Here is a 14,384-nt window from a genome sequence, read left to right on the forward strand (position 1 = left end):
AGGCGAGGTGGGGGGGGGGGGGGTTGGATTGCAAACTGTAGTACTGATCAATGTTCTTCACTTCTGAATTACCACTCTAATTTTAAGCATTTAAAATTTCCAAAGAAATGGAAAATTGCATATATTATAAGCCAACATATTTGGATACCAAAGATGAGATATAAAATTTGAAAAAAATGAAAGAAATATATTGAGCTTTGAAATCAATATTTTCATTTAACCTAATATTCTTGCATTTGCCTACCATCTCTTATTGTTAAATTGTAATTTAGATTTAGTAGTTAAATAAATGCCGATAATATATCCAATTTATGATATTTGCCAAGAAGATTGATACACACAGTTTTCTTTTTTTATACAAATATGTTTTAATATATAAACAACAATACAATTTACAGTAACAGTTATTACAAATAATTATTACAAACAATGATTTATATACAATGTTCCACAAACTTACAAGCAATACAAAGTCTTCTTTCTAGTCTGGAACTTCCTTGATATCTTATTGAGGGTTCACGATGAAGGAGCGAATTTCGAGTTGACGTAGGTACAATTCACATGACGGGAGCTCTGTGGTCTTCACTGATCACATGTCAATTTTTTCTACTCATGACGATAGGTAATGTTTTTGTAAAAGTACTAATGTCCAATGTGAATCCACTGAACTTAAATGGTTTGTAATGCTCGAAATTTATAAATGTTCCTGGTCAAGTATCTGAAGTGTCTTGATTAATAAGCGTTATAACAATCACAGTTATAGCTTTTGAAGTTTGTAGCACACCAACTATAGCAAACCAACAATAGATACTCTTTTTTTTGGTGCATCACGTTGGTTTTATTTATAGGAGCATGGAGAGTTTCTTGAAACTTCAGTTTACTTAACAATACTGATGCTAACACTAGGGTTGACATAAATACACATATATTGTTGATTCTTACACTCGAGAATCTTCTACAACTTTAGAGAATAGGTGGGAGTTTTGCAATACATATTTAACAGTATACGTTATGTACATTTCTAAATGTAAGTTTAATTTAAACAAACATCAATATTAAATAAATGTATAATAATAAATCTGTCACAATAAACACACTAAGATTGTTAATTGAGTAGTCAGTATCAGAGAGTGTTTGTTGTTTTAGACAGTTTCTAGTGAAATTGAGTCTGGTTGTATTAATGTAAAAAATTGGCATCTTGTATTTCATCATAATAGTGAATTTGAGTAAGTGACTTCTTAGTGTTATTCATGAGTTAGGCCTAGAAGCAAAAGTATCCTGTAAAATGTTATAGAAGAAATAAATAACTTACATTATAGTCAATTGTATCAAATCATTTAGTGAAATTACATTGTCCATGCACATTTTGCACCATAAGTATGAATCTTGTTTATTAAAACAAACTGTATGTCATTGTCTAATATTAGAGATTTGATAGTAAATAGGGTAGTCCAACTGATCTTTATGGCAACTTCTGCACATCTTTTTCATACAAGAACATGTTTAGTCTTGCAAAGCATTAGGTCTTGGAAACTTTCTGGAGAAATATACCTCAGTATTGCTGTGCACTGGGTTGTGAAAATAGAACCTGTGGGGATCAGTTAAAGACATACTAGACTTAGAATGATGAAGATAATAAATTGTTTGTTCCCAATCATCAAATTCCTTTGAAGTTTGGATGTTAGTTAAGTCATATATAAACATCACTTCAAGCCAGATAATTATAAAGAGCCGCATTAGGTACCATAACATTATTTATTTTCCCTATATTAAACTTTTGTATTTTCACCTTGTATTTGTGTTTAATTAATTTCTGTTGTAAGACATTTGATTTTGCCATACTAAGTCTATTCAAGTGGGTGACATATATTTAGAGGTCATGATCAATATATTTATTTAATGAGGCTTGGTAAACCTGAAGTAAAATTAAGGTGATTTTTATTGATTACATGACAGTAGAATGAAGTACTTTGAATCAATTGATAATATATAAAATATTTTTCAGTAATGTTTGAAATATATTATTTTCATCCTTGGCTGGTGATTCTTGCACTATGATTTTTTTTTGACATATTCACTCTGTGAGTAAACATGGTTAAGAAAGTAGATTGTGGCATCTCATGATGTTGCAAAATTTGGGAAAAAAGTAGACTTAAAATGATGTAACTTATTTAGTAATACAATACAACAGTTTCAAACATATGATTAAACATTGTTCATAACTAAGTTTTCTGTCATGGATCTAAAGACGATAAATGTAGCAGATACATTTTGACTTTTAGACATTACTATCACTTGATAACATTGATCAACATTCTAGACTACAGTATTTTTGCCACAAACTTTGAGAAACAGTAAGAGAGTATTGTACTACTGCATAGAGTCAAAGAATATGACATGACCTTTCAAATGATTTTTGCTTTCTGCTAATAGTAGCAGCACCATACTAATGAAGCTAACTTGTGAGTATTTAGAAGCCATGATACTTGCATATTGAAAATAAAGTATCACATAGTGTTTGCATACCCTCTTATTAGCAGATCTAAGAGCCAATCAAAGCCATTTGTATAACTTACAATATCTTACAGTGACGATTAAATATTAATGAAAATTTTTAGGGGAGGCAGTCTGTAATATTTGAGTGTAAGACAGTACATTAGTGTAATGTATATAAAAATATATTTCTTTGATCAGACAGACTGCAGCTTTTTGAGAAATTTTGGCAAATTGCCTACAATTTTAACTTGATCATAGTTATTATATTTTTAGTTTGATTAAAATTTTCTCTAATAACATATATTTCAAAGATGCCAGGAGAGGCTTTCTTAACTCCTCCAAATTGCCAATTGGATCTTTTCTATCAAAAGTTAGGAAAAACCCAGGTGGTTGGATACCATGATTAATGTTTCAGAAGCTCCTGGAAGGGCAACTGAAGGACCCAGATCTAGTGTGAGTGTTTTTAATCATGCAGCAAGATGAAGTGCAACCAGCACATTGCAGAACATAGCACAGATAACCTGTAGGTGTTTTTACAACAGTTACATGGGCAAAAATGCGTGTTTTACCATCATTACTAACCACCAAGATATATTTTCTCAACCTGTGATGCAGCTATTGGTACTTTTAAAGCTCTTAGGCAGGAAATACTTGATTATTGATAAGAGAAATGCTTGAGGCCACCAGGATGTTGCATACACTTATGCTAATATATATTGACAGTTTTAATGGCCACGTTCAGGTAGAGAAATTAAATGGTGGTGTAAATACTCATACTGTACTTACCTCTTGACACATGCACAGCTATTCTTGTTCAGTGCTGCCTTTTATATGCAAAACTTTTTTTTGCATGCCACAAGCCTTGAACTCCCATGTACCCCATGGTCAATGTAGTTCAACTGCATCTCGCATGTAAATCATCATGACACAACCCTCCACCAACATGGGAGTGCAACACCTTCCTGACACATGTGACTCCCTTTATTCGATTCTACCGAATAGGCAGTGATTGAATGCAGACATGTTTCACTTGTGCTCTATTTTGCATGTTCATTTCACCTTCTTTTTTGTAAAGTGGTGATTTGCTTGATTGATTGATTTGCTACAATTAGTTTTGTTTGTAGTAGTTTTTCACAATAACTTACCTTTGTTTATTGATTTTTCTTCTCTTTTTCAACTTGTTTATGGTTTAAGATGAATTCTGAAATTTGTGTTTTACAACTTCTGATATTTTTTCCACTCCTTCGAATGCGATTACAGGATTCAGGTCTGGGGGTCTTGACTGAGGATTTTTCAGCTATCATTTGTCTGGAGATTAATTGTTATATGAGGTGTCCTTTTTCTCCTGACAATGTTTGGGTTTCTCCTGCATTTTCTGAACCTGTTCATAATGAGGAGGATTTTGACAGTATATTTTCCTCCTCCTACCTATGATGCACCTTCCCATGCATCTCCTATGAAATCTACTAGGCCTAACTCTGCCTTTTTGGATATGCTTTCCCATGTCTGTTCCATTTATTTGTTTTCACACTTTTCATATGATACTGTATCTTTTTATTAACCTGACAACCATCATTTGAGTCCATTTTTCCCCTTCCTTCCCCTACCATTGGGGTTCATGATGAGTACTTTATTTCTCAGTTGAGGTCTGGTGTTAGCATGCCTCACCCACCAAGGACTTCTGATCTTTATGCTTTGGCATATCAGAAGCTGATCAACCTTTTCTTGGCACCCAGCAGTTATAGTCACTTTTGCTCATGTGTGTGTGTGGGGGTGTCCCTGATAATCCTATCCATTTTTCCCACATCCATTTTCTCACCTCTGTCTTACCTTTACAGCTCTCCTACTGTACTTGTCCAACATGTTTCTTCTTTCTGAGGCACTGATCACCTGAGGGGTTTTTCAGGGGATACACTTTCCGTCCTTATTCCTCATTAGCACTATTATCTCTTTGGCTCTATTCCGTCATATGTGGTTTTGTTTCTGTTGGAATTTTATTAGGAAGGTTGCTGTCTTTTCACAGGTTCATCTACTTTTCCATTAGCTTTATTTCTTCAGTATGGCTCCTTTTCTCCATCTCTTTGTTTTTGGAGATTTTCCAGAGTCTTTGGTTTCACGTGTGGACTCTGCAGTATGGCACTTTCCCTTTTTCATGGATTCCCAACTCCATCGTCCATTGGAGGAAACTCTTCAGTCAGGCATATGTCCCCCACCTCATGTGATCATCTCTCACTATCTTCATTGGGTGGCTGTTCCTTTTTCATTTGGGTACTGGCTTTCGACTGTTGCTATCCTTCAAACTTTGGTGCAGCCATGACTGGGAAAGTTATCGTTTCTATATACATTTTCCCCTCCAGGGGCATGTCCCATTTAGGATTCAGATCCTACTCAGCGGTGAATATTATCTGTCTAGGTATGGTTCCTATATCTGAAACCTGCACTGTACAGCCACAGTGTATACACATGGCCTATAATACACACTATTGAGATAGGGTGTTCCACAAGATTGCTAGTAGGTTTTTCCTCACAATATATTTGCTTCATTAATATGCCCATTCCAGACCATCCTAACCCATGGACTTACATGGGTAAAGCCGAAGGGGATAGCTGCTTATCCCTGCTGTCCCTTTGATTGAATAAATCAGGGGCAGTCTGCTTTTCAAAATAGGGTTTTCATGATCACCCATTGCACTGTCTCCAGTGTTGGCATTCCTCCAGATTCACCACCATGTTTTATCAACCCTTGTTATTCTAGTGGAGTATGGAAGTCTTTGCTACTTTCCAGTTTCAAGCTGCTGGGGTGATATGGAGGAATCCTCCTGAATGTGTTCACTTACATTCAGTAGAGTAGGGTTGTGGTGTTCTGGTGGTGTAGATGGCATGTGATCCTCCAATCATGTTCTGTTTTCAAAAGCCTCTCACTTGTTAGTTTATTACCCATACTTGCTGGAGATGTCATAGGTATGAGGTAGTAGGCATATTCAGGATGTCTGATGCTTGGTCTGTGGTCCAGGGTGACAGAGTGATGAGGTCAATTGAACTTACATATCAGTCCTTACTTTTTCGAGGAAAGATCACATCCTTAAACATTTGGCCACTTTTTCCTATCAACCAGTCACCTGTATTGCCATAATTCATTATCCTTGCTTTTTGTCAGCTAATTTCTACATTGACAGTGAAAGAAAGATCTTCAATTACAGCTTCTTATTTGGTGACCTTAGAGACTTGAAGAGCTAATATAAAGTTCCAAAAGTATCAATGGCAAATCTTACATTTGACTTTCATAATCCATGGATGAAGATGTGTTTTTGGTTGACGCATTTGAAGTAGTGAACTGCCAAAGCCACCAATGGCTGGCCCTGAAGCCTTTTTAGCCACCACACATGACTGCTGGACAGCATTGAAATCTGTGGCATGAGGAAATGTAACCACTGCAGCCCAGAGGACCATTGTCACAGCTCACCAATAGAGCCAAGTTTGTCTGCCACACAATCTATGATGACCCCTACCTAAATTGGATTTTGCATCTGCATCAAAAGATAAAGAGACCCAATAACATCCTCAGATAAGGAAAACATTGTCTAAGATCTCTGGAACAGGGTGTAGAATTATAGTGTCCTGTCAGAGGGTGTCCCATTGAGAAACTATCAACACCAACGTGTCTAAATCTCCAGTGGGATCATCCAATTCCCAAACCCAAGAAGACCTTCCCAGATATCAAGTCTAGCCAAAAGTCATCCCTATTTCAAGTAGGTAAGGCTTCATTAGTACCGATAACTATGCCATTGGCTACAAAATATCAAGCATCAAGTTTATCATTATGAGGTAATATTGATGTGGGAACTCAGTGTTTTCTGCTGCAGACCCACCACCACCCAAGTAGTTCTACACCCAGGCTCAGTGATCACAAAATCTGGAACTCTTGACAACCATCCCATTCTTCAGGAGATCCAGTTCCTTTCAAGCCCACCCTATAAGTAGATGGAAGCTTGGGCACTATATAATAGAGAGGAAGATCAGCTGCTGAAGTGTGCAGAACCATCATCATAACAGGAAGGGGAAGATTGACAGCTATGGGTAGAATTGTCCCAGACATAGAAGACCTTGGCAAAAGCCAAGGAGAATATCTTTCAGACAGGCACAGCCCAAAAGACGTCAACTACCATGCTGGAAAAACTGTTGTTAGGGTTTCAGTAAAGGTACAAGGCTCCATATTCCTATATTTATGTAAATATGTTCTTCTATATTCATTGCATAAATTTTCCCTTTGGAAATATGCATATATTTGGTACATATTGCAAGATGTAATGTATTTATGTGTATGTATATTAAAATATCTTTTTACTGTACAATGAGGATATTCTAGTCATGACTGAAATTGCTTGTGACCATGCATATATATATATATATATGTGTGTGTGTGTGTTAGTGTAATTTATCTCGTTCTTCTTTTTAGAAGTTAACTTTACATTTGTAGCAACAGTGTTTTTATTTTAATTTTGATGGAAGCAGTATGTTTATGTAAAGAGTTCATGTTGTATTTTTAATTCTAGTATGCTTTGTTTTTTATGTTTAAAAATGGGAGGATTTACTATTGTATTGTATAAATTGAAGTTTAAATATTGTTTCCTATAATCTTATATTGATTTATTGAAATATTTTTGTCCTTGACATCAGTGTTTTATGAAATGTTGTATTTTAGACTTTTTGTATGTTATGTAGGGTTTATTTTGCATTATTTTCTTTTTATTTGTGCAAGAATTGTTTTGTGTAATGCCAGTGAGCTTATTTCATATTAATATGTTTACTGATAAGAAGGGTTTCTTCTGTTTTTGTATTTTCTTTTTTATTTATGCAATATTGAAAGAGTTTGTTTTATTTCATATTTTGATGCAATTTTAAAAGTATATCTTGTTTTGTATTTTGAATTGAACTTCTTTATAGGTTATATCGTTAAACTGCTTTGAGGTTTGTAAAGTTGTATTCTTAGTTTTACTTGTCTGTCATGTTGTGTGTGTTTTACTTTGGCAAGAGTAAGTTATACTGCCTACTTGACCAATGCATTAGTTATTTAACTGGTTTTTAAATTGAAAGTTAGGGATGACTTGCAGGTAAATGGGGGGAAGAAAGAAGTAGTGTGCAGGCATACTGCATGTTTTCTAAACTTTCTTTTTTCTTTTTTTCAAAAATTCCCTAAGTATATGTACTTTCATTTTAGAACATTGATAAAAAAAGTAGATAAGATCCTTTTACCCTATTCACCTGTTTTTCTGGTTCATTCACCTATGGTATCACCTGTGCCTTCTCCTAGAAAAGATTTCTGTCAATTTGGACATACTCTGTAGAGATACAGTGATCATATTCCATTGCAGACTCAGATGATACCTCAAGGATATGACCAACTTAAATTTTAATGTGGGCATTGCATGCACTCTAGGAAAAATAGCATTATTGTCTTGTATTTATAATGCTGTTTTCTCATTATAGAATATTTCTTAAAGAGTCTTACAGTTCTTCACATAGATGAAGAGATTTTGCTTCTCTGTTATAAGATCCCAAGCCTCCAGTAAAGGTGTCATCCTTCATTCAAGCTCCTTAATTTTATGTTTTGAATAAATATTCTTTCACACTGTCATGCATTGTGTCCAGTTTCTTTCATTTTCCATAAATCAATCAAATCCCGAGAATACAGCTTAATTTTCATAACATTTTCTGTCAAACCTTTTACTATTCTCTTGATCTACCATGGTTACTCTTAAGGGAATTGCATGAATCTACAAGTACCACATAGTCAGTTCTGTTATTGAATATTATTTTTATGTTGAGTATTCGACCATGGTGATCAACAGAAATGATGATGTAATATTTTGTCTTTCATGTTTACCTATATGTGGGGAAAACATAGAGCATGTTGGTCACCAAAACTTTTCTTTTAAAAGCCTAGTTTTATATTTGATTATAAAGTCTTTTGTGTCTACAAAGTATTCTAAGCAGACATTAAAAGGTTGTATTTATCAGATTCATTGTGCAAATTATGGTAATTCTTACATGGTAAAACATGTGAAAGAAACATGAACCTACTTACATATCTTTAAATATTGTAAATCAACTAAATACAAACTGTATTGTTTTAAATAAAGTATTCAGATTATGAACCTGATGACAGGAAATGAAAATCTAAGAAAATTATAATAATTAAAGAAGGATAAATCTCATTGATTAACAGTCACAATATTATTATTATAGAAAGTAACTTTTCCTGTATTTCTTTTTCTGTTTCAAAGCTGAGAAGGTTTTGTGTAAATAAACCTGATAACTCGTGATTACGTGTTATTATATTGAAAAGAATTGAGAATTTTTAGGAGTTTTAAGTATGACAAGGTAATTCATATGTGCAAATTAATTGTTTAAGTTTAGTTGAAATCACACACTTTCTCTCAAAATGTTTTTTACTTACTATGTGTAAATATCTCTAAGTATTTTGTCTCTTAAATTTCTGTGATCTAACTTTATCTTATTATTATCACCTAAAATGCCATTACAAGAAAAGACAAAATATGTCAAACTGTTTGATTAGGTAACAAGATTATTGTTGTTATAATGAATTCCTTTTCTTGTTGAGTTGCTCTCATGATGCCAAACTTTTTTTTGTGACTCAGTATTCTTATTGATGCAATGAACTCTCCCATCTTCCATGACTTTTTTGTGCATATCTCTGGAGATCATGTATAAGCTCTGCTTTCCTACCTTATTCAGGTTTATGTATTTTTAACTCATTAAGAGATTGACCTGTTTCAAAATCATGAGAAAATGGAGGGCATTCCCCAACTTGAGCATTCACATAGTCATGAAACACACCTGGGACACAAGCAAGGAATCCAATTCTATTGGCCTGAATATGTTGATCAAAAAAGTTTTAATAGTCTTACTCATACAGTCTTCCTCTAACGTATGGAGAGATCCCATTGTTAGTAATTATTGATCAACATATTCAGGTCAATAAAATTGGATTCCTTGCTCATGTCCCAGGTGTGTTTCATGACTATGTGAATGCTCAAGTTGGGGAATGTCCTCCATTTTCTAACGATTTTGAAACAGATCAATCTCTTAATCAGGCCTATTCACCTTGAATGTCTGATAGCCCTAGCCTTGAAGAAGTTTCTACTGGTTGATTTCTTATTTCTCCAATCCCAATCCAAAGCATGGTGGGAATTTAGGTTACAATATAACCAGGAGCGGTCAAAAACTTTAGTTTCTCTTCACCCCACTGCATGATTTAGTAATAAGTGGTGCCTAACTTTAAGAATTTCAGATTTTCGAGAGCGAGAAGAATTTTGAAATTACTGTAGGTAGCAAGATTGCCACAAGATATCTGGAGAAGCTGTAAGGAGACTCGGATACAAGGCGTGTTGTTTCTTGAAACGCGGCCTGGTGGAACACGGAGATGTGTTTGTGAGGGAAGTATTTGTTGATACACATGGTTTGTTATATACTCGTAGTGGTGACGTCAGTCGGCGTGAGCTGTCGTAGAGGAGAGCCGGTTGATGAAGACTGAGCACTTCCGTTTCTGTTTGAAATACTGGACATATATTGTAGTATTGATATTTAAGTTTACTTATATCATCTGGTTTGTTAATTAGATCGAGTTTGTTTGTTTTAATAGATAAGATAAAATTATCTGATTTGTACAAAATTAGTCATTTTCAGTATCGAAATTTGGATTTTATTTTAAACATACTATGACACGGACCTTTACAGGGCTGGGATCAATGAATCCAAATTAATCAAATTTTACTCTGTGTGTGTGTGTGTGTTTGTGGGGATACCCTGAGTTTAGGTGCATGTTTACTCATTTTGGAATTATGGTTTCTGTTGCATTGACTATAATATTTGAGATGGAGGTGACATATGCATCTATTGCCATCGCGTTTTCAGCTGATGTTTGGATGTCCGGTAGTTGAGAATCGATACTGTTTCTGAATGCTTCCCAGTCAGTTGCCGTGAAATTGAATACTTTCGGTTTAGCGGGGGTATTCAGGATATTGTTATTTGACAGAGTTATGGATATTGGGTTCTTTTTTCTCTCAAATATGTTCCATTTTATATCTTGACTCATTGTCTGTTATCCCTGAAGGTACTGCTCTCATGTTATATAACTCTGTTCTTGAAGCTTTGATTTTTCCACCTTCTGACATTTTGGTTGTTACTGATGCTTTAATAACAAGCAAATTGTTAATAATTTTCACAATCCTTATGTTGATCACACAGATGGCTTTTCAATGAGGCCGTCTTCTACTGATCATCCAACGTTTGTGACCCTCCAATTGGTAATGGGTTCATGTCTTTCATATGGTCTTTGACTAGTTGTCAGCTTTTTACTCTGCATGTTATGCTTTATCTTGTTTTGAGACTTTATTTTTCAGTACAATTAGCTTTTCTCGTTTTTTTGACTCTTTCGATTAGGATCAGATTTCTACCTTACAGTCTTCTTTAATTGAAGTCTCACTGATATAATTTTTCTTACCATGTGAATGTTATATTGCTTGAACACTATAGCTCATGTGCTATACTGCAACATACTCATCTTCCCCCCATCATTTCAGCTGACCTCTAAAGAGCTTCTTTCTCACATTATTTTGTCCTTGCAGGAATTTCCCAATCAGGAGCTGATTATGGTTTTACCATCTCATTTTTTTTTCTGGCCTTTGTTTTTCTTGGACGTGATTGGCATATACTGTTCGCTCTCTTCTAATCATAATATGCTTCTCAGTCAAAGCCAACTACTCCTACTCATTTCTTTTGAGTGGTAAAATATAGAAGTAGACAAGGTGGGTATTTTCAATCCACTCCTCAATACTTTTTGGTTTGTATGACTTCCATATCTTCTCAGATCACTTTTCAGCTGTGAGACACTTGGCTTTGAAATCCTTGAGTTCAGCAAATAGTGATCATATATCAGTTAACTGAACAGACTAAATTGCCTCATGTAATTTAATTTCTATATAGTATGACATAGCTTGCTGGTTAGGGTGCTTGACTCGCAATCTGCAGGTCATGTCGAACATGCTAGCCCTTTTAGCCATGTGGATATTATAATATGGCAGTTAATCCAACTATTTGTTGGTAAAAGAGTAACCTTCTCTCTAGTCTATCACTGCTAAATTAGGTGACTAGTACAGATATCATTTGTGTAGCTTTGTGCAAAATCCAAAACAAACCATACCATATAACATCAACTTCATCTGTATTGGTTTGTTGATTTACACAAGTTTTTTTTTAACCATTAACAATGAGGCTACCATAAATGACCTATTTTCTTAGTAAATCATTTTTTCTTCATAAAACTTTAAAAACTTTCCCAAGTATGTTTAATTCAGTAAAATTTACACAATCAATCTAGGTAATCAAGTAGCTAATATTGTATTTTTTTGTAAGAATTTAAGATATTGTTTGATAAATTTCATCTTCACATAATATGCGAGATTGAAAGAGAATACAGAAGTTTATGTTACTTGTACTTTTATTAGTATAGTATCTAACTTGTGTAAATATTTTCAAATCATCAAATATAAATTTAAAAGAGAATGGATGGAATTAATTTAAGTGTGATGTGGTTAAGCTGTGTTGTTTTTACCAGTTTGTGTAAATATTTTCAAATCATCAAATATAAAAATTTAAAAGAGAATGGATGGAATTAATTTAAGTGTGATGTGGTTAAGCTGTGTTGTTTTTACTTTGATTTCCATTATCTAAAGTTACACATCTCAACTGTTATGATAACAGGCTAGGATGTATCAAGACTATCACCAAATAAATTTGATATCTTTCTTTTTTTCAGGGTATTATGGCATGTGGCACCACAGGAAGTATTTCTGATTTGATGGAGCCAGTTTTCAATAGTGAGTTAGGGACAGTATCAGTTGATTTACTAGAAGACTGGCTTTTTCTGATTGCATTAAAAAACTCAGAAAATGTTGTTAATCCAGCAAAATCCAAGGTAAAGTTTCAGGTATTTTCACTTTACATTAATGCATGATATTATTTCTATTTTCCCATTATTTTGAATCATATAACATGAAGTAGAAATAGAAATGATATTTATGGTGTTCTAAAAATATATCCTAAACCTATAAACTTTGTTTTATTGTTGTGCTTTATGTGTTAGGAGCAATGTTTGAATACTTCTTGGTACTTCTATAAATTAACGTCTTTATTATTATTAAATGTTTGCTTATTTTTAAACATTTCCAGGAAATGTATGTATTTGTATGTTTAAATGTTTTATATTACTGGGAGTTTCCAATTTTTCATACCGAGATAACAGATTGATACCCTTATTTAATTGTCATTCTTTCAAGTCCAGGCACTGCTATACAACCTAACAGCCTTTTCCCCTTCCACAAAAGTTTTGATAAAGTGGAAAAAGTAATTATCCAGACCAAACATACTATGTATAATATTGCATTTGGTGTTTAGTTTTGCCAGCTGTATCCTAGTTTATGTGGCAGAGGTTTTCATTGGCTACTGAACTGGTCAACACAGTAGATCTCAAACAGAACATATATAAATAAGTGATCAGGCTGAATTATTATACTACTGTCAAGATCAAATGTTCCTTCTAAATGATAAGTTTACCCAGAGTGACAGGTGCTAACCACAGAACTGGTCATTCTCATTCATTGATAGGTGAAGTCATAACCTCGAACCATCACCTGAACAACTACTGAAGAACACTGCTGTCAATATCTTGTATGACATGCAGTACTGCAGTAATACCTTCCCACAGAAAGAACTGATATTATCTTTTTAGAGTAGCAAAGAAAAAAGACATCTAGAATGAAATCAACTGAACTGCTTTCCAGACTTTGGTAAATTCTGAATTAATAATAAAATAAATCAAGAAGATAGAAATGCATGGTATATTCATGGTATTTCCAATAGGTACTTACCTCCTCTCACCCACTTCCCCCCCTTCTTCCCCAATGATATGCCAGTGTTTCTGGTTTGTATATGCCAATTCTTGAAAGTGAGGATTGTGCTGCAATGGTAAAGGGAGCTATCTGAACTAGTATAGGTGGCACGTTATAATTGGTGGAGTAACATGATCAGCAAATGTTGCTGCAATGATGCAAAAATGAAGGGGTTTAAAAGAATGATGATACCAGATCTGAGGTCAGTTATAAACAAATACCTTCACCCTCTAAGTGAATTCTCTTAGTCTGAGTGTGACCTCACCATTCACATCTAATTTATCTCCATTCACCAAAACAAAGTTTGTGTGGATAGGTCCAAGTGGTGGTTTTGTTCAGAGTGCCTGATATACTACAGATTCTATCAATGTTTTGGCTGCTGTTGTATCCACTGCAAATTCTATTTTTTATCACTCACCCTTGTACTATGACAGATACCTATATATATATATACACTTATATATATATCCCAGAGCTAAACTATCAACTTGTAGTGACGAAGCTTTTTGCTTTACGGGATATAAGCAATAAAGTGAAGATTATATGCCGTGCTTAATGTAGAACATTCTGTTTTCAAAATATGCCATAAAACCTCTCTTATTTTTGCTATTGGCCTATATATAATAATATAAAGCATATATTTCAATTTACTAACAACTATGGAGCCTCAGGCTCTATGAATAAATGTATTTTAATATTTTGGCATCCTTTTCTTTGTTTGACACTGTTGGAGCTCTACCTGACTGGGTATGCAAATTATCTAAACTATTTCTCATTTAGTTACAAATTTAGATAAATTATATTAGTTTTAGGACATTATATTGTATATGTGTGGCAATATTTCATATTCTAAGCTGCATATATGAATTAAAAAATAATTTCAGTGACCACTTAAGTTAACTTCTAATGTATGAGAGC

The 14,384-nt window shown here is 34.1% G+C and overlaps 1 protein-coding gene across 1 annotated transcript in view; it reads left to right on the top strand.

Annotated features, from left to right (window-relative positions):
- Positions 1–14,384, top strand: part of LOC106466064 (cyclin N-terminal domain-containing protein 1-like) — a 72,343-nt gene that overhangs the window by 8,217 nt on the left and 49,742 nt on the right. Inside the window, exon 2 of the mRNA XM_022394016.1 lies at positions 12,335–12,505. Within this exon, the coding sequence (XP_022249724.1) occupies positions 12,341–12,505 (165 nt within the window). The 5' untranslated portion in view covers positions 12,335–12,340. The remainder of the gene's footprint in view (positions 1–12,334; positions 12,506–14,384) is intronic.

Source organism: Limulus polyphemus, unplaced genomic scaffold, assembly GCF_000517525.1.
Source record: "Limulus polyphemus unplaced genomic scaffold, Limulus_polyphemus-2.1.2 Scaffold2139, whole genome shotgun sequence".
NCBI classification, from domain to species: Eukaryota; Metazoa; Arthropoda; class Merostomata; order Xiphosura; family Limulidae; genus Limulus; species Limulus polyphemus.